The sequence below is a fragment of the Muscardinus avellanarius genome, assembly GCF_963383645.1.
Source record: "Muscardinus avellanarius genome assembly, chromosome: X".
Taxonomy (NCBI): domain Eukaryota; kingdom Metazoa; phylum Chordata; class Mammalia; order Rodentia; family Gliridae; genus Muscardinus; species Muscardinus avellanarius.
Genome location: NC_137792.1, coordinates 17,872,892 through 17,900,745, shown reverse-complemented (window position 1 = coordinate 17,900,745; position 27,854 = coordinate 17,872,892). Strand labels below are relative to the sequence as shown.

The 27,854-nt window shown below is 42.1% G+C and overlaps 1 protein-coding gene across 1 annotated transcript; it reads left to right on the top strand.

The window, feature by feature from the left end:
* Positions 1 to 151: 151 nt before the first annotated feature.
* On the top strand, positions 152 to 27,854 carry KLHL15 (kelch like family member 15; the record flags this gene model as incomplete). The annotated part of the gene is made up of 2 exons (XM_080719558.1): positions 152 to 856; positions 26,745 to 27,854. The coding sequence occupies 2 exons, from the start codon at positions 152 to 154 to the stop codon at positions 27,852 to 27,854; spliced, it is 1,815 nt and encodes a 604-aa protein (XP_080575684.1).

The following is a 27,854-nucleotide window of genomic DNA, read 5'->3' as shown; positions in this document are numbered from 1 at the left end:
AAAGGGTTGGGAGTATAGCTCAGAGGTAAAATGCCCCTAGGTCCAATCCCTAGTACCAACCTTCCCCCAAAATAGGTACATTAATAATGTCTTGTGAATGCATGTAAATGACTAACAGGATTTCCTTTGTTTACTTTTTTCCAGGTGATTCATGGCAGGGGACGTGGAAGGATTCTGTTCCTCCATCCATGACACCAGTGTCTCTGCTGGGTTCAGAGCACTGTATGAGGAGGGGTTGCTTCTCGATGTCACTCTGGTTATTGAAGACCATCAGTTCCAGGCCCATAAAGCACTCTTGGCCACCCAGAGTGATTACTTCCGAATCATGTTTACTGCAGACATGAGGGAACGAGATCAGGACAAAATTCATTTGAAAGGTCTAACAGCTACAGGTTTTAGCCATGTCCTTCAGTTTATGTACTATGGAACTATAGAACTGAGTATGAATACTGTTCATGAGATTCTTCAGGCTGCCATGTATGTTCAACTTATAGAAGTGGTGAAGTTCTGCTGCTCTTTCCTATTAGCGAAAATCTGCTTAGAAAACTGTGCAGAAATCATGAGACTCTTAGATGATTTCGGTGTAAACATCGAGGGAGTCAGGGAGAAGCTGGACGCCTTTCTGCTAGACAACTTTGTGCCACTCATGTCCAGGCCTGACTTCTTATCCTATCTGAGCTTTGAGAAGCTCATGTCTTATTTGGATAATGATCATCTAAGCAGGTTCCCAGAGATAGAGCTGTACGAGGCTGTGCAGTCTTGGCTGCGGCATGATAGAAGACGCTGGAGACATACCGATGCCATCATTCAGAACATCAGGTTTTGTTTGATGACCCCATCCAGTGTTTTCGAGAAGGTTAGTGCATTTGAAAGCAACAGATAGGACTCATCATTTAGTTATGGTAGTATGTTTTTTAGGTATGATTCCTAGACTTGATCAGGAATCAAAAATGGTTTTAAGAATAGTTTATAAGAAATCTGATTTTGTTACAGCTTGTGCATTTAGATTTTAAAAAATACATTTTGTGGGTGAAAGATGAACCAGGTAGGTAGAATAGATTCCTTTAAGAATACTTTTAAAGTTGAATCATGATTATTTAATGTAAGTAATTACAGATTTGCTTTAGCATTTTTTTTCTTTTCACAAAGTAAATTTGAACTGGATCAAACTAATGCTGTTTTTGAAAATTAATTTAACTCATACATGCTGGAATTGGCATTGAGGAGTTTTATAGTTTTGCATGGTATATATTAATACTGTATTTTTATTCATTTTTTAAAAAATTCGGTACTGGGGTTGGAACCCAGGGGCATTCTACCTCCAAACAGCACTCCCAGCCCTATTTTTTTATTCTTTATTTTTGAAACAGGGTCTCACTGAATTGCAAAGGGCCTAAGTAGCCGAGGCTGGCCTCAAACCGCGATCCTCCTTGTCTCAGCCTTCCAAATGCTGGGATTATAAGCGTGCGCCATTATGCCGGCTCTTTTTATTCTTTTAAACGTAGTTAGGATACATAAAATAGCTCTTGAAAACCAGTAGGCCATAGAAGTGATTTTCTTCCCTATTCTCCTAGTTTCTGTTTTCCCCTGTGTCAATTGTGAATACTAACTACATTTTATCATGAAAATATATGTCTGAAACATCATTTTGGCATTTCTAAATAAGTAGATTATAAATCCTCTATCTACATTGATCAAGTATCACTACATATTTTATCATGTACATAATTCTTAAAGCTCATCTTTCTCCAAAAGCCTTGGCCTTTTTGCGTGTAAGCATTTTCATTTTATATCAAGAGTCTCACTTGTGATCCATTCTTGCCCAAAGGAGAGAGAGCAGTTTCAGTAATTGCTTAACTTAATTGGTTTCTAATCACATGGTTACCTCTGGGGCTCTGTTTACCTCTTCAGTCTTTTCTAGAAAGCACAAAAAGCTTTGTCGACACCCTTCATGTTAAAAAATTCCTCAGCTTTAGTTATCAAACCCAGTGATAAAAATATAATACTTGCAAAGTAGGGTTGTTTATGCCATTTGAAAAATAAACAAATTTGCACCTTTGAATAATACTCAGCAGCTTGCCATGTGTTTTTTTCCTCTGAAGTGCTGTGAAATGTCATTATCTTACACTTTTAATAGAGAACTCAATTTTATGGGATTTTATCTTTATTCTTAGAATGTATTAATATGACAAACCATTGAAACTAAAGAATATACTTCTTTTTTTGTTCAGTGAGATCCAGTCCAATATCAGTTATGTAAATTGTTTGTCTCTTATATTTTTATTCTTCTTTCCTTAATACTTTTATCATTCTCTTTCCCTGGAGAATCCTGTTTTGTCTTTATACATTAAATGTAAATGCTTTCTCACTACTACCAAAAACCTAATTTCAGTCCAGGTAGAAATACTTAAGAAATAGAAAATAAAATTTCCTTTCTTGTGGGACAGTATGTATGGTAGACAGCTGATGGCAGTAAGTCCTGAGCTGCAGTTCTTTCTTTTCTTTTTGGTATTGTGGATTGAACCCGGGGGTATCCTACCTCTGAGCTACACCTCTAGGCGCCCCCAACCCCGCACACGCTTTTTTTGTTTGGTACTAAGGGGAGAATCCAGGGTTATTCTGTCTCTGAACTACACCCTAGCCCTTTTTAATTTTTATTTTGAAACAAGGTCTCACTAGATTGATCAGCGTCGCACTACTTGCCGAGGCTGTCCTTGAATCTGCTATCTTCCTGTTTCAGCCTCCCAGGTACTGGGATTACACGTGTGTCCCACTGCACCCAGCTCTGCAGCGCTGTTTTACATTCCAGTTTTCAGTTCAAGAAAGGCAGTAGTAGCAGTAGCTAGAAATTAATACTCTCACATAATTTGTAAATTGTAGAGAACATCAGTTGAACCTGCTATTAGCATCTACATCATAGGGGATTATCATCATTGGCTAGGTATTGGGAGTTATCAGACTTAAAATGTTATTAAGGTTTTCTTCTGGAATTAATTTCCTAGGAAAATTTAATAAGGACCCAGCCACAGAGAAATTTTCAGTTATTTGTAACAAAAAATCTTTTCAGTTACTTTGCACTATACTCTTGAGTTCCTTAAAAATAGGACATGGAGCCGGGCATGGTGGCACACGCTTGTGATCCCCGTGCTTGGGAGGCTGAGACAGGAGGATCAAAGCCAGCCTCAGCTACTTAGTGAGGCTCTCAGCAATGTATTGAGATCCTGTTTCCAAATAAAATATAAAATAGGTCTGGGAGTATAGCCCAGAGGTAGAAAGCCTCTGGGTTCAACCCCAAGTACCACAAAAAAAAAAAAAAAGGACATGGGACTGGGCTTGGTAGAGCACTTGTCTAGCATCTAGGAGGTCCTGGGTTTGATCTCTAGCTCTGCAAAAATGAAAAAAAGAAAACAGGACCCATCTATTCCTGTTTTCAGCTAACTGCAGATCTCAAGGCCATTTAAACATCCATTATATGTGCAAAGCCCTAGAGAGGACATAGAAGTAAAGACATGTTACATCTCTTTTAGTAAGAGAATTTACATGGAGAGAAGTGTTAGATAGTTTTGATTTGTGGTTTTATATTTGGTGAATTATATTATTTGATGAAATTCAGAAAAACAATTTTGTGTTTGAGCTACTGGGGATCCAAGGGGGTTCTACCATTGAATTAGCTACACCCTAGCCGTGTGTGTGTGTGTGTGTGTGTGTGTGTGTGTGTGTGTGTGTGTGTTACCAGGGATGGACCCCATGCTATACTCCAGCCCTATTTTTATTTTAATTTTGAAACGGGCTCACTGGCCTGGACCTGGATCTGCGATCCTCCCTTCGCAGCCTGCTAAGTACTAGGATTGCAACACAACACCTGGTTCACCCCAGCCCTTTTAATTTTTTTATTTGAGACAGAGTCTCACCAAGTTAAATGCTCCTGTCTCACCCCCCAGTATTTTGTGGGGTTTTTTTTTGGCAGAACTGGGGGTTAAACCCAGGGGCATTCTACATTCAAGCTGCACCCCCAGTCCTATTTTTTATTCTTTATTTTGAAACAGGGTCTCACTAAGTTGTGGAGGGCCTCACTAAATTGCTGATGCTGGCCTCCTGTCTCGGCCTCCCAAGTACTGATATTGTGTGTTTCTTTTAATCTAGAATTTGCTCTCTTTTTCCCTGATTTATTGCGAGGATGCGCAAACATAAAAATGTTGAACAGACATGCATGGTGATGCATGCCTGTATTCCCAGGACTTGAGAGGAGATAGGAGGATCACAGGTTCAAGGCCAGACTTGGAAACTTAGGGAGACCCTGTTTAAAAACAAAAAGTACAAAAGGGCTGGGGGTGTGGCTCAGAGGTGGAATGCTCTGGGTTCAATTCCCAGTACCACAAAAAATTCAGTAGTTTAACAGATACCTACATAGCTGTTCCCTAGATTTAAGAACTATTGTTACATTTGCCAGATTTGCTTTATAGCCTTTGAAAATTCATTGGAAATGTCAGGGTATCTCACTCCTAAATATTTAAACATGCTCCTCCTAAAAATATGAACTTTTTCCTCTCTAAGTACAATACTATGCCTTGGGAAAATTAACACGAAGACCAACCATCAAATAGCTAATCCAAGCAAGTGCAGTGGCTCATGCCTATAATCCCAGTGCTTGGAAAGCTGAGGCAGGAGGATCACAGTTTCATGGTTACCCTCACCAATTTAGCAAGGCCCTCTCCAACTTAGTGAGATCCTGTTTCAAAATAAAAAGCTGGGTGTGGTGCACACGCTTGTAATCCCAGTACTTGGGAGACTGAGACAGGAAGATTGCAGGCTCAAAGCCAGCCTTGGCAACTTAGTGAGGCTCTCAGCAACCTAGTGAAACCCTGTTTTTATTTTTATTTTATTTTGGTGGTACTGGCGTTCCTGGAAGCCCTTCTACCTCTGGGCTACACTCCTAGACCTATTTTACATTTTTATTTATAAACAGGGTTTTCTAAGCCAGTGCGCGTGATCCTCCTGTCTCTACCTCCCAAGCACGGGGATTACAAGTGTGCACCACCACGCCCGGCTGAAACCCTGTTTTTAAATGAGAAAATCAGGCTAGAGCTGTAGCTTGGAGGTAGAATACCTCTGGGTTCAATCCCCAGCACCAAAGTTAAAAAATAATGTAAGGCTGGGGGTATAGCTCAGAGGTAGAATGCCCTGGGTTCAATTCCCAGTACCACACACACAAAGCTAATCTGTATTCACATTTTCCCAGTTGTCTCCAAAATCTACTAGAATCCACTCAAGGTTTATGCATTGCTTTTGGCTATCAAATGCGTTATTAATCTAGAACAGTTCCCATTTTCTTTTTGAGAAAGGCCAGAGCACCCATTGTCTTAGTGTGTCACATTCTGTATGTATTTTGTTTTCTTGTGTTGATGTTAATTTCTCTATTTCATTTATTTCCTGTTAACGTATCTTTTTAGCATTTCACTTTTCATAAACAATTACAGGAAATGATTGTACTGACAGAGAAAAACTGGGAAAACCACTTAGAAATCACCATTTTTTTTGCATAATGAGTATGAATAGCCCAGTTCTATAACTAAAATCATTAAGCACTTTATTCATATTAATCCTTGTTACATTTCTTTTAGAGTTATAAAAAAATTTACCTCCCTTCAAAAATACTTAGAGCAGTCTGGCGTGGTGGTGCACGGTAATCCAGCATTTGGGAGGCTGAGACAGGAGGATTGCACAGATTGGAAGTCAGCCTCAGTTACTTAGGCTTTTAGAAACTTAGTGAGACCCTGTTTCCAAATAAAGTATAAAATAGGTCTGGGAGTATAGCTCAGAGGTAGAAAAGCCCCTGGGTTCCACCTTTAGTACCACCAAAAATAAATAATATGTATCTCGGAGGTAGAATGCCCCTGAGTTTCATCCCCAGTACCATGAAAAAAAGAGCATTTTAATATACTGGGATTAAAACTAGCTAGTGTCAAAATTGGGAGATTCCTTATAAAAAAAAATCAGTATGGGGGCTAAGAGTGTAGATAAGCCATAGAATACATGCTTAGAATGTTAATAGGGTTCTGGGTTCAATCCCAGCACTAAAAATCATTGTGTATCTGTGACCCTAAAAGTGCTGTGGAGTACAGTTACCACTTGCTATTGAATACCTAAAATGTGGCTAGTCTGAAGAAAAGCTAAATGACAAAAGGGATATCAACTAGCTGGGTGTGGTGCTGCACCCTGGTAATCCCAGTGCTTGGGAGGCGGAGACAGGAGAATTGCAGATTTGAGGATAGCCTCAGCAAATTAGCAAGGCCCTCCACAACTTAGACACTGTTTCAAAATCAACATCCCTGGGTTCTATCCCCACTACCATATGGAAAGACCGGATATAAATTACCTTGCCATTCTTTGGCAAGTGCTCGGGACTAAACCCTTGGGCATTGTTGCTGTGCAAGCGCAATGCCCCTAAGATTCATTCCTAGCCCTCAATACTTTTTTACAGTCATTGCAGTTACAATACTAATTTGAATATATTGAGTTGAAATTATTGTCATCAATTTTACCATTTTACTTTCTAAAAATGTGCCTACTAGAAAACTAAAACTACAGTTTGCCTTTGTGGCTCAGATTTTCTTTTTATTGCACAGTGCTGCTCCAAGGTTAAGGAAGTGAGTTGTTCATCAGAAGCTCTGACTATATATCCAGTAAACAGCCTTCCGCACATATTTAATCCCCTCCCAGATTTCTAGCCTTTAGAAATGTTTCGTATAGTTAGTGTTCAAGATAGCCTAACCCATCTAATGCTTCTTCAAAGTGGCTGATGAAGGTAATTGTTAATGAGTATAGCATCTTGTCCGGATCCTTTTCCAGGCCTCAGGAAAAGAAAAAGCAAGTGTAGAAAGCCGAGGAAGAAACCTATGGAAATTTTCATTTTTCCCATGGGTAGTTACTGTTGATCTGAGTAGTGGCTTCGTTAGAAGGATTGCTCTGTGTTTTCAAGGATGAGCCCTCACTGACTCCAGGCGCCTGAATCATGCCGTCCAGCTGTGCTGTGATCTTTGAATTTATTCTCCTGCAGTAGCTTTCCCCAGTTATTCCTCTACTGCGTTTTCTTCTCCACTGAAAACAGTGCCTTATGTTTTGCGCTGCGTACTCTCTAGGACCATCAGCAAAGAGGCCAAGGCTTCTTGATTTCCTCACCAGGCACCTTCGAGGCAGTGGTACCATTTATTTGAACTTGTCTCTATGCATATGTGATGTATATGTTTGTGTATATATACACACATACATGTTCGTGCATACATGTTTATATATGTATGCATATATATGCCAGGTTGTACACCAAGTTAGAGTCTACATGTCATCCTTATTTTTTTTTTAATATGTGTGGTACTGGGGATTGAACCCAGAGGCATCTACCTCTAAGCTATACCTCCAGCCCTTTTAAAATTTCTTTTGTTTTGGAAAAGGCTCTTGGTAGGTGGCTTAGAGTCTTACTAAATTGCTGGTGCTGGCCTTGAACCTATGATCCTCCTGTCAGCCTTCCAAGTACTGGGATTACAGGTGTGCACCACCATGCCTGGCTGCTATCTTCATTTTATAGATGAGAAAACAGGCTCAAAAAGTTAGGAACCCAGGTTCAACCCACAGCACCAAGAAAAAAGAAAGAAAGATGAAAGTAACGAATCTTATTCAAGAACAAGAAGCACTGTCCAGACTGGAACCCAGGGTCGGCTTGCTTCCCAGTCCAGGGACTTCGTGTTACAGCTGTATACTAAGGGAGAGGACCCTAAGGCACTGAAAGCATACTGGTAATCTATGCTCCAGCCTGGTCAGAGAGAAATTGTGAATTCTGACCTGTTTGTATAAGCAAATCATAGAAATTTAACGATGTTAAAAAAAAATGATTCTGCCGGGCGTGGTGGCACACGCTTGTAATCCCAGTGTTTGGGAGGCAGAGGCAGGAGGATCGCGCTGGTTCGGAGCCAGCCCCGCTGGCTTAAGAGACCGTTTCCAAATAAAAAAATATAAAATAGGTCTGGGAGTGTAGCCCGGAGGTAGAAGGGCTTCCAGGAACCCCAGTACCACCAAAAAAAAAATAATAAAATAAATGATTCGGGGGTTTTCACTCTAATCAAAGCAATCTGGAAATTTAAGGAGATTGTTTCTTTTTTCTTTTTTCTTCTTGAGGTGGTGAGGATGGAATCTAGGGCCTCACACATGTTAGGCAAGCACATTACCACTGAGATATATCCGCCAGCTGGATCCTGTCCCTTTGACATAGTTCTTTGAATTCTTAAGATTTGTGTTTATCTATAGTGAATCCCCAGGTTTATTATTTTTTTTTGTGGTACTAGGGATGGAACCCAGGGTCATTCTACCTCCAAGCTACACCCCTAGCCCTATTTTTTTATTCTTTATTTTGAAACAGGGTCTCACTGAGTTGCAGAGGGCCTCACTAAGTAGCTGAGGCTGTCCGCGAACCACAGTCCTCCTGTCTCAGCCTACCAAATGCTGGGATTACAAGTGTGCGCCACCACATCTGGCTCAAATCCCCAGTTTTAAAATGAGACTATAATTTTTGTTTGTATTTGTACTCTGATGGTCTTTCCATCTGTTAACAGATAAGGCCTGACATTTGTTATTCTGAACTTCAGTGAAGACTTAAATCATGTAAACTGTGCTTAATTCCATTTTTTGAGGGGAGGTACTGAGGATTGAATCTAGTACCATTCTACCTCTAAGCTACATCTCTAGCCATTTTATTTTTGTGGTACTGGAGATTGAACCCTAGGGGCATTTTGTCATAACCACATCAATTAAATAGTTAAAAATGAAAAGAGGTCTGGGGTCACAGGCATGTGTCACTTGGCCCAGCTTTTGGTGTTAAAAAAAATGATTGCTTGCCGGGAATGGTGGCGCACGCCTGTAATCCTCCGCGCTTGGGAGGTGGGGGCAGGAGGATCGCGCATGTTCGAAGCCAGCTGCGCTGGTTTAAGAGACCCTGATTCAAAAAAAAAAAAAAAAAAGTATAGCTGGGCGTGGTGGCGCACGCGCTTGTAATCCCCGCGTTTGGGAGGCGGAGACAGGAGGATCACGCAGGTCGAAGCCAGACGCGCTGGCATAAGAAACCCTGTTTCAAAAATATACAGTAGGTCTGGGAGTGTAGCCCGGAGGTAGAAGGGCCTCCAGGAACCCCAGTACCACCAAAAAAAAGTATAAAAATAGGTCTGGGAGCCGGGCATGGTGGCGCACGCTTGTAATTCCCGCGCTTGGGAGGCAGAGACAGGAGGATCACGCTGGTTCGGAGCCAGCCCCGCTGGCTTAAGAGACCCTGTTTCCAAATAAAAAAGTATAAAATAGGTCTGGGAGTGTAGCCCGGAGGTAGAAGGGCTTCCAGGAACCCCAGTACCACAGAAAATAAATAAATAAATAAATAAAATAAAAATAGGTCTGGTAGTGTAGCCTGGAGGTAGAAGGGTTTCCAGCAACCCCAGTACCACCACCAAAAAAAAAAAAAAGATTGCTTTACTGAAAACATTTCATGAAGTTATTCATATTTGACAAGATGTGTATTATACTCTTATACATCTAATTTTAGACAGATTGTTAAATTATTGATTAAAGTATCCATATGCTAGCTGTGTGTCATGGCACATGCCTGTAATACAGTATTGGGAGGCTGACACAGGGGAACCACAGGTTCAAGGACAAACTCAGCAACTTAATGAGACACTCAGCAACCTTCCAAGACCCTGTTTCAAAAAGAAAATTTTTATTGGCTGGGGGTGGAGGTAAAATGCCGGTGGGTTCAATGCTCAGTACCCAAAAAAGAAAAATAACCATACGTTGATTTTTTTTTTTTTTTGAGTATAGGGACATTTAACATTTTTGAACCCAGAGAATCTTCAGTGTCATAAATATGCATGAGGCAAGACTCAGCATACTAATGATTCCTTTAAAAATTGTATTAATATGTAAATTTTCTTCAAAATCATAATTGTAAAATCTTACAATTTTTTCTAAGGGAAAGAGAAAAAATCTATTTAAAATCCTTTAAAGAGCCAGGCGTGCTGGTGCATGTCTGTGTTCCTTGCTATTCAGGAGACTGAGGAAAGAGGATCGCAAGTTAGGGCAATTTAGTGAGACCCTGTCTCAAAATAAAAAGGGATAGGGATGTAAGTCAGTGGTAAATGCCCGTAGGTTCAACTCCCAGTGCTGAGAAAAATACTGTAAGAATAGAAAACCACATTAGCTCAGCTTTATATTTAGGATATGTGTGTATGTGTCTGTGTGTCAGTGTTAGTTATTGGGGGTTGAACCCAGGGGCATTCTACCTCTGAACTGCACTCATCCCTATTTTATTTTAATTTTGAAACTGATGAGAGTCACACTGCTTGCTGAGACTGTTCTGGAAACTGTGATCCACCTGTCTCCAAGTACTGGGATTAGAAGTATATTCCACCATGCTTGGCTCCAAAATTAATGCTTTAGAAAAAGGTTTCGAACACATTTTTTTGTGGCATTGATTGAACCCAGGAGCATTCTATTTCTGGGCTGCACCTTCAACCACGTTGTATTTTTATTTGGAAACAGGGTCTCACTAAGTTGCTAAGAGCTTCACTATAATTTGTCCAGGCTGTCCTCAAACCTGTGATCCTCCTGTCTCAGCCTTCCAGGTACTGGGATCGCAGGCATGTGCCACCATACCCGACTTAAATATATATATATATATTTTTTTTTTTGGTGGTACTGGGGTTCCTGGAAGCCCCTTCTACCTCTGGGCTAAACTCCCAGACCTATTTTTTAAATATTTTTGTTTGGAAACAGGGTCTCTTAAGCCAGCGCAGCTGCCTTCGAACCAATCTTCCTGTCTCCGCCTCCCAAGCACGGAGATTACAAGCCTGTGCCACCACGCCCGGCTAAAAAAATATTTTTAAGAGCTGGGTGTGGTGGCACACACCTGTAATCCCAGTACTTGGGAGGCTGAGACAGGAGGATCACAGGTTTGAGGACAGCCTCAGCAATTTAGCAAAACCCTAAGCAACCTCGCAAAAAATAAAGTAAAAAGGGCTGGAGTGTAGCTTGGAGGTAGAATGCCCCTGGGTTTCATCCCTAGTACCAAAAAATTTTTTAAGAAAAAAATGGCAAATTTGGTTAGCATTTTTGACAAAGTAGTATTGTTTTTAAAAAAGTTTAAAATCCCCTTTGGATATTAAATAGTATTTATGCAGCTAGAACTTGGATTTGCTTAAATTAACAATCAGCTCACTTGCTCCTTAGAGTGAAAGCACAGTGCTGAGCAGGTTTTCTGTTGGAATCTAGGTCAATGGGTGAAGTGTATTTTCTGTTATTGCCCTTTACACATCAGTCTTTTTTTTGCGAACCCCTCCTCCCAGACTCTGTGGACTTGACTGATTGTAATTAACACATGTGCCAGTTTTTAAAAACTGCCCAAGGTGTTTTTCCTGGCTAAAGTTTTTTGCCTTTCATGTAGAGATGGAGCATGCTCTTACTTTCTTCCTTTGACTCGCATCCACCCCACACAGCTTCTGAAGCAGAGCTATAGGGGGTGACTGCTTGTTAGAGCCTGAGGAGGACAGTATTTTAGTGGGCGTATCTAGCAGACAGGAACCTATCGGAAATGAGTAAACATTCAGTCTTGAGCTGGGCGTGGTGGCGCACGCTTTTAATCCCAGTATTTGGGAGGTTGAGAGAGATGGGAGGATTGCAGGTTTGGGGGCAGTCTCAGCAACTAAGTGCAGCCCTTCGCAATTTAGTAAGACCTTGGTTTCAAAAACAAAAGGGGGCGCGCACGCTTGTTATCCCGGCACTTGGGAGGCCGAGACAGGAGGATCATGCAGGTTTGAAGCCAATTTCAGCTACTTAGGCTCTCAGCAACTTAGTGAGACCCTGTTTCCAAATAAAGTATAAAATAGGTCTGGGAGTATAGACTGGGGGCAGAGTGCCCCTGGCTTCCATCCCCAGTACCGCAAAAAATGAGAACTTTACATGTAAAATGAAGTTATATTGAAACTAAGATAATTACAAATAGGATTCTCATATACAGGAATGTCCAAGGACATTTGAACATGATGTAATATGTACATAACAGCTTCCCTTGCAGAGCAGGGCGTGGTGGCGCACGCTTGTAATCCCAGCATTTGCAAGACTGAGATGGGAGGATCGCGGTTTGCAGCCAGCCTCAGCTACTTAGTGAAGCCCTTTGCAAGTCAGTGAGACCCTGTTTCAGAATAAAGAAAAACAGATAGGGCTGGGGGTATAGCTAGGAGGTAGAATGCCCCTGGGATCCATCCCCAGTACATAAAAAGAAGAAGAAAAAAGAAAATAGGGCTGGGGCTGTTTCCTGGAGGTAGAATGCCCCTGGGTTTCATCCCTATTACTGTGTGCGTGTGCACACATGCGCACATTTCAGTCTTGCTGATTTTTTTTAAAAATAGATGAAAACAAAAGCATAGGAAAATCAGAAATTAAAAGGATGTGGAATTGAGGCAGCTATGTGGACCTAGAAAAGAAGAACATTTTTTGAATAAATTGGTGGGGAAGTAGGAAGAAAGCAAATGATAAGCAAAAAATGAATGGGAGATAGGGCCTGTAGCTCAGTGGTAGAGTGCTTATCTGGCATGCCGGAGGCCCCAGGTTTGTCCCCAGACACTTCTCCCCACAGAAAAGAAGAAAACAAGACAAATTTTATAGAAGTCTAAAGAAGCCTGGAACCGAATGGAGAAAAAGTTAGGAACCAGGAAACAACAGGGGAGTATTTAGATTTTAGGCTTTGAGATTTTAATATTTGAATTTATTATTTGGAAAATGCTACATGTGCCCTAAGTAAGCACTGCTCATTCAGAATTTAGTTCTAGGATTAAACCTTTTATTTGTTTTTCTTGCTCTACCATATTTATAAAGTATTTACATAGAAGAGAGTGTTTCCATAAATAGGAAAATATCCCTCATAATTTGTAAATTCTAGGACTTAATGCTATTTAAATATTAGTATAACCAGATAATAAAAGATGGTTTAAAATCTTTTTAAAAATATTATTTTCAAGCTGGGTGTGGTGGTACATGCTTATAATCCCAGTACTTGGTAGGCTGAGACAGGAGGGTCTGTAGGTTCAAAGCCAGCCTCAGTTACTTAGTGAGGTCATCTGCAACTTAGGTAAGACAGTTGTTTCCAAATAAAAACCCAGGGGCTTTTCTACCTCCCGGCTATACTCCCAGACCTATTTTATACTTTATTTGGAAACAGGGTCTCACTAAGTTGCTGAGAGCCTCACTAAGTAGCTGAGGCTGGCTTCGAACCTGTGCGATCCTCCTGTCTCAGCCTCCCAAGCGCTGGGATTACAAGCGTGCGCCACCACGCCCGGCTCTACGCACATTTGTTTTTAAATGAACTACTTTTATATAGATAAGTTGAAGAACTAGAGAACTTACCAAGTTGTGCTGAATCTTTGAATCTCATTGAGGGAGTCTCTTACTTACCACCATTTACTCTGGTCACTTGTGGAATTCGGTTTGCTACTTCAGACTCTTGCTGGCTTAGACAGGACAGGGTGGATATAAATTCCTGCTAAACTTTGTCTTACCATTTGGTATTTGACTGTACATTTGGCCCTCCCATTATGTGGGTTCTGTATCTGAAGATTCAACCAACCTTAAATTGAAAATACCCCCCATTGCATAATTTTTTTCTTGCTAGTATTTCCTAAGCAATAACGTCACTACAGCCAGTCTTGGCGGCACACACCTGTAATCCCAGTACTTGGGAGGCTGTGGCAAGAGGATCACAGATTCATGGGCAGCCTTGGCAGTTGAGCAAGATGATCCGCAGTTTAGTGAGATCCCATTTCAAACTAAAAGATAAAATAGGAGCTAGGATGGGAGTATAGAGGGGTAGAATACCCCCGGGTTCCAACCCCAGCACCAAAATAAATAAATAAACAAGTAAACTACCATTTATATAGCACCCGGATCCTCCTGGCTCAGCCTCCTCAATACTGGGGTTACAGGCTTGCGCCACCACACCCAGCTAACACTGTATCTCTTTATGTTTATCATTCTGAGGATTAGGTTAGCGTTAGTTTGGTTTGGTACTGGGGCTTGAACCTAGAAGCTGTCTGCCTCCGTGTTACATACAGCCCCATCTCTCTTTATTTGTTTATTATTTATTTTGTGGTACTGGGAACGGAACCTAATGGCATTGTACCTCCGAGCTACACCCCCAGCCCTATTTTTTATTCTTTATTTTGAAACAGGGTCTCACTGAGTTGCAAAGGGCCTCACTAAATAGTAGCTGAGGCTGTTCTCAAACCTGTGATCCTTCTGTCTCAGCCTTTCAAATGCTGGAATTACTAGTGTGTGCCACCACGCCCGGCTTATTTTTTAGTGTTTTTAAGTTTTTGAAACAGGGTCTCACTGAGTTGCAAAGGGCCTCCCTAAGTAGCTGAGGTTATCCATGAACCGCAGTCCTCTGGTCTCAGCCTCTGAAATGCTGGGATTACAAGTGTGTGCCACCACGCCCAGCTCTTTTTATTTTTATATTGAAACAGGGTCTCTTTAAGTTGTTGAGGCTGGCTGTGAACCTTCAATCCTTCTGACTCAGTCTCCCAAGTACTGGGATTATATGTGTACATCACCACGCCTGGCTGATTAGTGGTTTTTGAATGTAGGAAGGGCCAGAGAGGCATTTATTCATATAACTAATCTCTTTTTTTCTTCTGGTACTGGGAATGGAACCCAGGGGCATTCTACCTCCAAGCTACACCCCCAGCCCTATTTTTTATTCTTTATTTTGAAACAGGGTCTCACTGAGTTGCAAAGGGTCCCACTAATTAGCTGAGGCTGTCCACGAACCGTGATCCTCTTGTCTCAACCTCCCAAATGCTGGGATTACAAGTGTGCGCCACCATGCCTGGCTGTAACTAATCTTTTTTATAGAGGAGAAAATATCTAAACCTGGATGATTGTCCAAGGTCACATATGTCTTATGGATAGTGTCACATTTAAAACCTGGGATCTAGCCAGGCATGGTGACACATGCTTGTAATCCCAGTACTTGGGAGACTAAGATAGGATCAGAGGTTCAAAGCCAGCCTTGGTAACATAGCAAGGCTCTCAGAAACATAGTGAGACCCTGTTTCCAAATAAAATTGAGCTTGGGGCATATTTTGGAATTAGGATGCCTCTGGGTTCAATCCCCAGTACAAAAAAAAAAAAAACCCATAAAAACAAAACCCTGAGATCTTAAGTTCAGGTATTGTTTCCCATTGATCTTCCTGAACACGCACACTAGGGGATAAGCTAACAAAAGGTGTTTTGTTTCTTTAACATAAATTTATTGGATATTTAAAATATCATTTGGGGCTGGAGGTGTACTATGTGAGTGTGAGACCATGAATTTGATCCCCAGCACTGCAAAACAATATTACTTTTCTTGCGGTACTGGGGATGGAACCCAGGGCCATTCTATCTCCAAGCTATACCCCAGCCCTATTTTTTATTCTTTATTAGAAACCAGATCTCACTAAGTTGTGGAGGATCTCACTAAGTAGATGAGGCTGTCTGTGAACCATGATCCTCCAGTCCTAAAATAAACTGAGTGAAGTGGTGCTCACCTGTCATGCCAGCACTTGCTAGGCACTGCAGGTTCAAGGCCAGCCTTAGCAATTTAGGGAGACCCCTTTTTTGTGGTTGGTACTGGGGATTGAACCCAGGAGTGTTCAAGGCCAGCCTCAGACTGACTGACTGATTTCATGTTCTTTTCTTCCTCCCTTCCTCCTTCCTTTGTTTTTTTTCCTTCCTTTCTAATTGAACCCAGGGGAAGTCCGCCTCTGAGCTACACCCCTAGCCCCTTTTTATTGTTTATTTTTGAAACGAGGTGTTGCTAAGTTGCTGAGGCTGGCCTCAAACCTGCAATCTTCCTGTTTAGGGTCCTCCCAAGTACTGGGATTATAGGAATGTGCCACCACACCTAGTCATTAATGCTTATTTATTTATTTATTTATTTTTGCTCTGAGGATTGAACTCAGGGGTATTCTACCTCCAAGTTGCAACCCAAATCCCTTTTTTTTGTGGTGCTGGGAATTGAACCCAGAGACATTCTGCCTCTGAGCTACACCCCCAGCCCTTTTTATTTTTTATTTTTTGAAATGGTCTCACTGTTGCTGAGACTAGCTGAAATCTCTGATCCTCTGGTCTCAGCCTCCCAAGTACTGGGATTACAAGTGTGTGCCACCACACCTGGCTCATGAATGCATTTTATTTTATTTTATTTTGCGGGTCTGGGGATGGAATCCAGGGACATTCGACCTCCAAGCTACACCCCCTGCCCTATATTTTATTCTTTATTTTGAAACAGGGTCTCACTAAGTTGCGGAGGGCCTAAGAAGCTGAGGCTGTCCGTGAACCGTGATCCTCAGGTCTCAGCTTCCCAAATGCTGGGATTACAAGTGTGCGCCACCATGCCTGGCTTAATGCATTTTATTTTTATTTTTATGCTTGTGGTACTGGGGATTGAACCCAGGGGCATTTTACCTCCGAGCTCTACTTCCAGCTCTATTTTTTATTCTTTATTTTGAAACAGGGTCTCACTGAGTTGCAAAGGGCTTCACTAAGTAGCTGAGGCTGTTCTAGAACCTTGATCCTCCTATCTCAGCCTCCCAAATGCTGGAATTTACAAGCATGCATTACCATGCCCGGCTTTCATTAATGCATTTTAAGTGAGTTCATCCACACAGAAAGTTTCAGCACTATGCTTTTTGTTTTAAAGCAGAGTATATCTAATTGTTTTTGCAAGATAGAGGCATTAATTCTATTTCTATAATGAGGAAATAGGTGATGTTTACTGATACGGTTTTAGAGAAAAATAGTGGTAGTAAGTAGCGTTGGGAAAAGGGCAAGCCATATTCATAACTAGCCTTGGCAGAAATTGGAGCTCAGTTTTTTCCATTGGAAGTTCTTTGATGGAACAGTCAGCCATTTCAAAAGGCACAGCTTTCGTTGTTGGAGCTTACAGGTCGAACAAATTGGATAAAGATGCATAGCTTTGATTTGGACTTTATAGTCGAAGTGACTCCCATAAACTCCTTGGAACGTGGGTTTTAATGGAGCACAATAGCGTGAATGGGGAGAGAAGAAAGGAACCAGGAGACTGGGGATAATGACAGGCTAGAAAACGACCAGTTTAATGGGATCTGCAAGAGTCTGCACCTAGCCTAGTCCTCCGGGGGACACCAGAATCCCTCTCCAGCACTCCCCATATGTGATCACTCCTGGATGGTCTCCAGTGGCAGGAGGTTTACACACTCCAGAGGCGAATAGTTCCTAAATTGGGGGAAATAGGCACCCCCACCTTTTTTACTGATTATAAAAGAAGGGTATGGTCCCTGGAATAAAAAACAAAAACCAAAAACAAATACTGACCTAAATAGACTGGAAAACTGGCAAGTTCCCAAGAGCTCATTGGTAACTACATTGTACACATATTTCCCTTCATATGCTGCTGGCTGCATAAAATGGCTTATTTTTAATTTTTGAGAATATTATATGTGCTGCTTTGCAGCTTTCTCATTTAACATTTTGAACATCTGTGTCAGTGCATATGGATTAGCCTCTTTCTTTTTAATGATGCATATGGTATGTACCAGAATTCATCTAACCAATGTCTTATTGATAGATAATAGGAGCTATTCTCAGTTTTTGTGCTTTTACAAATAATAATGCCATGATCATCCATTATCTTGACAGTTCTAATTACAGAGCTTTTTCTTCTATTGGCCTAAAATCTTCCCCCTAACTTTCACTTGGTCCTGACAACAGTGGCCATCTTTCTCCTTAGTCTTCTTGGATTGAAATTTTCCTCGTCTGTTTTACCACTCTTTCTTTGGATCCCTTCCTTCCAGATGTGGTCCACATTGTCTATGCCTACTTTAAAGCCTGAACACTGTCATGGTTCTGGGTTTTATATGAATGGAGAGGGTGGGATTGTTTATTTTTTTTTTCTAGTACTAAGGATTAGACCCAGAGGTGTTCTGCCTCTGAGCTACAACCTCAGCCCTATTTTATATTCAAACAGGGGTCTCACTAAGTTGCTGAGGCTGGCCTCAAACCTACTCCTGTCTCAGCCTCCCAAGTATTAGGGTTACAGGCGAGCACCACCATGCCCAGCTTCTCTGTTCTTTTAATTTAGCCAATGAATCTATTAGCACCTATGACCACCAATCACATTGTTGGCTCACACTGAGGATAGTCAGTTAAAGAACTCCATTTGGCGTTCGTGTATCCCTGAGCATCTGATAGAAACAGTGGGCTTTCTATCATCTTACCCCACCACCCCCATGCACTGACACACAATTATTGCTGTAATTTCAGGTGGTTCATGGGTCCCCGGTGTTTCTCTTTCCTTTATGATTAGATTTTGGTGATTACTTTCCTGATGTTATAAGCTCTCATTCTCTACCATTGCTATTTCACCATTGAAAACAAAACAGGAAACAAGGTCAGTCTTGGCATTACCCAGTACATCATTGCTGCTTCCCAGTGTAACACTTAATGATTTTCGTGTGCTATTTTTTTTTTTTTGCACTTGGAATTGAACCCCAGGAGCATTCTACTTCTGAGCTACTCTTCTAGTCCTTTTTGAAAATTTTTTATTTTGAAACAGGGTCTCACTAAATTGCTGAGGCTGCCCTTGAACCTGCGATCCTCCTGTCTCAGTCTGTGACACTGTACTCGGCTTAAATGCTGTGTGTGTGTGTGTGTGTGTGTGTGTGTGTGTGTGTGTGTGTTGCACTGGGGTTTGAATCCAGGTGCATTCTATGTCTAGGCTATACCCCAAGCCCTATTTTATTTCTTATTTGGAAATGGTCTTGCTAGGTTGATGAGAGTCTCACTACTTGCTGAGACTGTCTTCAAGCCTGCAATCCTCCGGTTTCAGCCTCTCAAATACTGGGATTATGAGCATGTGCCACCACTCCCAGCCTTAAATGCTATTTTTTTTAATCAATCCAGGATCCACCGTAGGCTAATGAATATGCGGTTGGTAAATCTGGCTTTAATGCTCTCCCAGTCCTCACAGTTCCACACAGATTATAGAAAGCAATAAAGCAGCCTTATCTAAGAATGCTTCTTAGAATCTTAGGACATGATTTGTGAGATCAAATGACTTGAACTCAGTGACAATAACTAGCTGATGTTTCTTTTTTTCCTTCTCTACCATCTTGGATTTTAGTTTCTTCTCAGTAACTGTATTTACTATTTATTATTTACTTATTTCCTAATTTTTTTTGTGGTACTGGGGATAGAACCTAAGGACATTTTATCTCCGAGCTCTACCCCCAGCCCTACTTTATTTTTATTTTGAAACAGTCTCACTAGGTTGATGAAAGTCTCACTACTTGCTGAGGCTGTCCTCAAACCTCTTATCCTCCTGTCTCAGCCTCCCAAGTATACTGGGATTACAAATGTGTGTGTCACCACACCCAGCTGCATCTAATCTTTAGATTGGAAAGAAAAAGACATTCTTAGTTGAGTGGAAATAAACTAGGACGCCGGGCATGGTGGCGCACACTTGTAATCCCAGCATTCGGGAGGCTGAGACTGGAGGATCGCGGTTCGCGGACAGCCTCAGCTACTTACTGAGGCCCTCTGCAACTCAGTGAGACCCAGTTTCAAAATAAAGGATAAAAATAGGGCTGGGGTGTAGCTCAGAGGTCGAATGCCCCTGGGTTCCATCCCCAGACCCACAAAAAAACTAACAACTAGGAGTAAGGCTGTTTCTCTTGGTTAATATTACATCAACCACCCCATAGGAGGGACTTCACACTTTGTTTTTTCCTTTAACCTCTAAAGTGCCATTTTTCCGGAATGTGGTACTTTGTAAAGTCACAGTGCATCCTGAGGCCTGAGCCTCATCCGCCAGACTCTTTCGCTGCCACTGCACCAGTAAAAAATGCACCTGCTTTTTTTTTTTTTTTTTTTTTTTTTTTTTTTTTACCATCTGTTGTAAATGGGTTTTCAACATCTGAATTCCAGGAAGCTCTCGGTGCAGCACGTCCAAATTTTTACTTTCCCTTCTTCTCCCCTCACCAGTGTATTTTGCAATTAGGCAGACAATGCTGTGCTTTTGAGAGCCCTCAAGCCTTCTCGTCTTCCTTACACAGCTTCTGATTTTGGACTTGATCCTAATTTCCTTTGAAAAGTTTGGACTCTGCCTATTCGATACGTGTAACTTTCTCCTTGCTTTCTCTCGTGATCTCCAAACAGCATGGCTGCTTCCACTAAAGCATCTTTCTACTTGCACGTTACCAGTTATGGTTTACTAGTGAGGATTAGGTCCAAAGGAGCAGATCATTTCCCCTTTCCTTTTTTTTTTTTTTTTTTTTTTTTTTTTTTTTGCGGTACTAGGGATGGAACCCAGGGACATTCTACCTCTGAGCTACACCCTCAGCCTTGTTTTTTAATTCTTTATTTTGAAATAGGGTCTCCCTGAGTTGCATAGGGCCTCATTAAGTATTAGTTGAGGCTGCCTGCGAACTGAGATCCTCCTGTCTCAGCCTCCCAAATGCTGGGATTATAAACGTGTGCCACCATGCCTGGCTTTCACCTTTACTTTCTGAAAGACTTACTTTTTATTTTTTGTCTTACTGGGGATTTAACTCAGGGACATTCTACCTTTGAGCTACATCCCCAACTTTTTTTTTTTTTTTGTAGTACTGCGGATGGAACCCAGAGGCATTCTACCTCTGAGCTACACCCCTAGCCCTATTTTTTATTCTTTATTTTGAAACAGGGTCTCACTGAGTTGCAGAGGGCCTCACGAAGTAGCTGAGGCTGTCCGCGAACTGCGATCCTCCAGTCTCAGCCTCCCAAATGCTGGGATTACAAGTGTGCGCCACCATGCCCGGATTAATCTTTTTATATTTTGAAACGGAGTCTGACTAGGTTACTGAGAATCTCACTACTTGCTGAGGCTGTCCTTGAACCAGCAATCCTCCTGTCTTAGCCTCCCAAGTACCAGGATTACAGGCAGGTGCCACTACACCTTTTTTTTTGTGTGTGGTCTGGGTGTAGAACCCAGGGGCTTTCTACCTCCGGACTATACTCCCAGATCTATTTTATACTTTATTTGGAAACAGGGTCTCACTAAGTTGCTGAGAGCCTCACTAAGTAGCTGAGGCTGGCGTCGAACCTGTGCGATCCTCCTGTCTCAGCCTCCCAAGCGCTGGGATTATAAGTGTGCGCCAACTTGCCCAGCTCAACCACGCCTGCTTTTAAGACATTTTTTTTTTTTACAGACCAAGAACATGTAATCAAATACATTAATTTAAGCTGAGAGACACTTTTCCAGATGTCCCCTGGTCAGTAGTAACAGCTAATAGCAGCCAAATTCTTTTTTGCACACTGCCACATGACAGACACCATACGAAATCCTTTCACAGGGACTTGTCTCCTGTCAGCAGGGTTAGGAGGCATGTGGGCCATTATCCTAACAAATGATGAGGCTTAAGGATGTTACGTGCCCAAGATGGCACAGCTTGTGAGTTTCAAAGTCAGACATTTCCTAAATTGAATTCCGTGTGTGTGTGTGTGTGTGTGTGTGTGTGTGTGTGTGTGTGTGTTAGTTACTGGGCATTCTGTCTTTGGGTTATACCTCTAGTCCTGTTTTACTTTTTATATTTTATTTTATTTTTTTGTTGCACTGGGGATTGAACCCAAGTGCATTCGACCTCCAACCTATACTCCCAGCCCTATTCTTTTTTTTTTTTTTTTTTTTTTTGGTGGTGTTGGGGGTGGAACCCAGGGGCTCTCTACCTCTGGGCTATACTCCCAGACATTTTATTTGGAAACGGTCTCACTAAGTTGCTGAGAGCCTCACTAAGTAGAGGTTGGCTTTGAACTTGCGCGATCCTCCTGTCTCAGCCTCCCAAGCTGAGATTACGAGCGTGCGCCACCACACCTGGCTCTATTTTATTTTTTATGCTGAAACAAGGTCTCACTAAGTTGCAGAGGACCTCACAAGTTGCTGAGGCTGGCCTCCCAAGTACTGGGATTATAAGCGTGCTCTATCATGCCTGGCTTTTAAATTTTTTTATTCTTTTTTGTGGGTCTGGGGATGGAATCCAGGGGCATTAGACCTCCAAGCTACACCCCTACCCTATTTTTGTATTCTTTATTTTGAAATAGGGTCTCAGTAAGTTGCAGAGGGCCTTACTAAATAGCTGAGGCCGTTCATGAACCGTCATTCTCTGGTCTCAGCCTCCTGAATGCTGGGATTGCAAGTGTGTGCCACCATGCCCGGCTATGGCTTTATTTTTTATTATGAAACATGGTCTCACTAAGTTACTGAGGGCCTTGCTAAGTTGCTGAGGTAGGCTTCAAACCCAAGATCCTTCTGTCTCAGCTTCCCAAGTATTGGGATTACAGGTATGCACCACCATGCCTGGCTTAATAACAGTATTTCTGGCTTAATGACAGTATTTATTTCAAAGTGAATGTGTAAGATATATTTGTTGCTCAATTTAAGTTTTTATAGATGTTCCATATCTGAGATAATGGGACAAGTGGGTTTTGTCACCATACTGGGCTGCTTGACATGATGCTTAATTACAGTGCTGGACAAGATGCTATTAATTGAAAACCTGTGTAGCTCTTTGACTGCTGGCTGTGCACAGTAGGAACTTAAATACTTAATTTGAGGCTTAACATTTTTGTTCATTTCCAGAGTATTATCTTTTAGTTCCTCCAAGCCAGTTAGAAAAAAAAATGGGTAAAGCACACTATTAGGCAATTCATAGAAGAAATGAATGGAAAAGGACAATATGAAAAATTACTGATTCTCACTAATAAACCTATTTTTTTCTTTTTCTTTTCTCTTTCTTTTCTTTTCTTTTCTTTTCTTTTCTTCTTTTCTTTTCTTTCTTTCTTGGTGGTACTGGGGTTCCTGGAAACCCTTTTACCTCTGGGCTACACTCCCAGACCTATTTTATACTTTTTTATTTGGAAACAGGGTCTCTTAAGCCAGCGCGGCTGGCATTGAACCTGCGAGATCCTCCTGTCTCCGCCGCCCAAGTGTGGGGATTACAAGCGTGCGCCACCACGCCCGGGTGAACTAATTTTTGATGGCTTTAGGAGACCCCTCCCCCTTTTCTCCTGGGTACTAGGGAATCAAACCTAAGGCTCGCACATACTAGGCAAGCACTTTACTACTGAGCCACATCCCCAGACCTTTGAGACCCATTTTTTTTAAATAGCAAGAACTCTCTTTTTCTGTTTATAAATACAATAAGTGGAAAAGAGTGCAAAATTTTTGTGAAATTTTGGAGAGGAAGCTGGGCGAGGTGGCACATGCTTTTAATCCCAGTACTTGGGAGGCTGCGACAGGAAAGTGGTTCACAGCCAGCCTCAGCTACTTAGCGAGGCCCTCCACAATTTAGTGAGACCTTGTTTCAAAATAAAAAATAGAGCTGGGAGCCAGGTGTGGTGGTGCCTGTTTGTTGTCCTGGGATTTGGGAGGCCAAGACAGGAGGATCCAGTTTGCAGCCAACCTCAGCTACTTAGGCCTTTTGCAATTCAGTGAGATCCTTCTTCAAAATAAAGAATAAGCCAGGCGTGGTGGTGCACACTTGTAATCCCAGTACTTGGGAGGCTGAGACAGGAGGATCGCACAGGTTCGAAGCCAGCCTTAGCTACTTAGTGAGGCTCTTAGCAACTTAGGGAGACCCTGTTTTCAAATAAAGTATAAAAAATAGGTCTGGGAGTATAGCCCGGAGGTAGAAAAGCCCCTGGGTTCCACTTCCAGTACCCCCCCCACACACACACATAAAAGATAAAGAATAAAAAATAGGCCTGGTAGTCTAGCTTGGAGGTAGAATGCCCTAGTATGGGGAAAAATTTTTTTTTTATAGGAATGGAACCCAGGGGCACAGGAGCTGTACATAGCCCAGTTCTACCAGTTTTAGTCATGTAAACATTCTAAGCCTCACTTTTCGTATTAGGAAAACAAGGATTGTTACTGCTCTATCACAGGAGGAATAACTGAACAGGAGATGTGCGTGTGAAGCACCCAGTAGAGTAGTAGTGTTAGTGCTCTGTCTTCCATAGTTAGGCGGGCGATCCCCAACCTGTCAGCTAGTTTAACAAAGCCCATGGGAAGACCTTCCCCCAGGAAGATGACTTTAAGTGCATACATTAAGATGCCTGGGATTGGCCGGGCATGGTGGCGCACGCTTGTAATCCCCGCGCTTGGGAGGTGGAGACAGGAGGATCGTGCAGGTTGGAAGCCAGCCGCTCTGGCTTAAGAGACCCTGTTTCAAAAATATAAAATAGGTCTGGGAGTGTAGCCCGGAGGAAGAAGGGCTTCCAGGAACCCCAGTACCAAAAAAAAAAAAAAAAAAAACCAGCCTGGGATTACAGAGGAAACAAGTTACATTGAATATAGTTATCAAAACACTTAAATTTGTGGTACTTTCTGTTTCAAGTACTTTCTTGGATTTAGATGGGGAATGAATGACTCGATGAATTAAAGAGGAAGGAAGGAATGAAGGAAGGAGGGTGGAAGGGCAGGAAGCAAGCACGGGAGGGAATGCCAGAAGGGAGAAAGGAAGGAATGAAAGCTCAGCAGTACATGTCTCTGCTTAGACTCCTCCCAGGCTCTCATCTCAGATTTCTAGCAGGTTCCTAGACATTTCCCCCTCTGCATCCTACCAGCAATTCCCCCTCCAGGGAAGTAGAATGCCTGTCCTAGGCCAGCTCGGCTTCCCGTATCACCTTAAGTCTTGGTCCTCAAATTGGATTTGAGTCCTTACTTTTTCACCCTGTTTCTGCTTCAGCCAATCATGTATATCTGTAGATTTTCTGATCTTTCATTTCTCCTGTCCAAACTCAATACTTATCTTCTTGTTATTGTTATGAAACACACTTTTTCTGCTGGTCCCCAACTTCCTACCTCTTGCATAAAGCAGTAGTCTTTAAGTGTTTTGGGCCAGTTTGGTGTACTTTGTGTAAAACGTGCCGCAACAATCACAGATTTGTTATACAGGTTTTCATACCTGATTGTCAAATGACTCTGTATTATAAATTTGTATTTGTTTCCATATTCCCCAATATATTCGAACTCCTTTGAGGAAATGGGCCACATCTTATTTTCATAACTCTCTATAGTACTAAACACAACACTGAAGTGATTTCTAAGATGTTGGTAGACATCATCTTTAGATAACACGCAAAGCAAAGGGAAGGTTTGACCTATCCTTATCTACTGAATTATTACTAAAGAAATTATTGGAGTTGTTGATAACAGATCAAGTCTTTATATCAGAAATCTACTGCAGCTGGGGGTGGTGGGGCATACCTGTAATCCCAGTATTTGGGAGGCTGAGACAGGAGGGATTGCAGGTTTGAAGTCAGCCTCAGCAACCTAGTGAGACTCTCATCAACTTAGCAAGACCCTGTTTCCAAATAAAAGATAAAACAGGGCTGGGGGTATAGCCTGGAGGTAGATGGTCCCTGGGTTATACCCCCCATACCACAATTAAAGAAGAAAATAGAAACCAACTAGAAGTTTTGCATATGTTTAAAAATTTCACTAACACACACACACACAACTCTTCATAGTATTTATACATGGTTGTTTGATGGTGTTGCTTGTAATTAAAACTGCAGACATAGTTTCCTTTATTGTGAGGCCCTGTATTTGACCTCCTAGCCCCTACTTGTAGCCTAGGGCCTAACATACACTAGGTGCTTAATACATTTTGTTATAGGATTCTTTCTGTGTGGAAAATAACTTGTGCCTGAAAAAAACATTGTATTTTTTCTGATACTGGGGATTGAACTGAGGGACACTTTGCCATTGAGTCATTCCCAGCCCTTATTTATTTATTTAGCAGTACTGAGGATCAAACCCAGAGATGCTTCATCCCCCAGCCCTCTTTAATTTTTAATTTTATTTTTTTGTGGTACTGGAGATTGAACCCTGGGATGTTCTACCACTGATCTACAGCCCAGCCCTTTTTATGGTGTGTGTGATACTGGGGATTGAATCCAGGGGCCTTCTACCCCTGAGTTACACCCCCAGTCCTATTTTATTGTTATGTTTTGTTTTTGGTGGTACTGGTGACGGAACCCTTCTACCTCCGGGCTATACTCCCAGACCTATTTTATATTTTTATTTGGAAACAGGGTCTCTTAAAGCCAGCGAGGCTGGCTTCGACCCTGCGCGATCCTCCTGTCTCAGCCTCCCAAGTGTGGGGATCATAAGGGTGCACCACCATGCCCGGCTTTATTGTTTATTTTGAAACAGGATTTTGCTAACTTGTGGAGTGCCTTGGTTGCTGAGGCTGGCCACGAACTTGCAATCCTCCTGTCTCAGCTTTCCAAGTACTGAGATTACAAATTTGTGCCATCATACTGAGCCCGGCCCTTTTTATTTTTTATTTTGAGACAGGGTCTCACTAAGTTGTCAAGGCCGGCTCTGCACTCGGAGTCCTCCTGCCTCAGCCTCAGGAGTAGCTGGTACTCATACACTGCCAGTGTCTGGATTACTTGTTTACTTGTACATAGAAAATTACAAATACAAATGTTGAGAACAAGTATGATTTAAAAGCTTTGTAGAAAACAGTAGATAATTTTACCAGGAAAAGCAGTTTTAGTAAAGGAATCTATAACAATATTGTAATTATTTTAGTGGACTTTGATTTTTTGTCACTAATGCTTTTTTTTCCCAATTCTTTTACTTGTATTCTTAGGTTAAAACATCAGAATTTTATAGATACTCCCGACAGCTGCGCTTCGAAGTTGACCGAGCCTTGAGTTACTTTCAGGACATTCACCAGCAGCCTTTGTTGGATATGAGATCAAACCGCATTCGTTCAGCCAAGCCGCAAACAACAGTATTCCGGGGAATGATCGGACATAGCATGGTTAACAGTAAAATTCTTCTCTTAAAGAAACCAAGAGTCTGGTGGGAGCTGGAGGGTCCACAAGTACCTCTGCGCCCCGACTGCCTCGCTATCATCAATAACTTTGTGTTCCTGTTAGGTGGGGAAGAACTGGGCCCAGATGGCGAATTCCATGCTTCTTCCAAAGTATTCAGGTATGATCCGAGACAAAATTCTTGGCTGCGGATGGCAGACATGTCTGTACCACGCTCAGAGTTTGCGGTTGGTGTTATTGGGAAGTTCATTTACGCCGTAGCAGGCAGAACCCGAGATGAGACTTTCTATTCGACAGAGAGATACGACATCACCAATGATAAGTGGGAGTTTGTGGATCCGTATCCAGTCAACAAATACGGACACGAGGGGACTGTGCTTAATAACAAGCTGTTCATCACCGGGGGAATCACCTCATCTTCCACCTCGAAGCAAGTGTGTGTGTTTGACCCCAGCAAAGAAGGGACCATCGAACAGCGGACCAGGAGAACGCAAGTCGTTACTAACTGCTGGGAGAACAAGAGCAAGATGAATTACGCGAGATGCTTTCACAAGATGATTTCCTACAACGGCAAGCTCTACGTGTTCGGCGGCGTCTGTGTGATCCTGAGGGCCTCTTTCGAATCTCAGGGCTGCCCTTCCACAGAAGTGTACAACCCAGAGACTGATCAGTGGACCATCTTGGCATCCATGCCAATTGGTAGAAGTGGCCATGGTGTGACTGTGCTGGACAAGCAAATAATGGTTCTCGGAGGCCTTTGTTACAATGGTCATTACAGCGATTCCATTCTCACCTTCGATCCCGATGAGAACAAGTGGAAGGAAGATGAGTACCCGCGGATGCCCTGCAAGCTGGATGGTTTACAAGTATGCAACCTGCATTTTCCGGACTATGTACTGGACGAGGTCAGACGCTGCAACTAA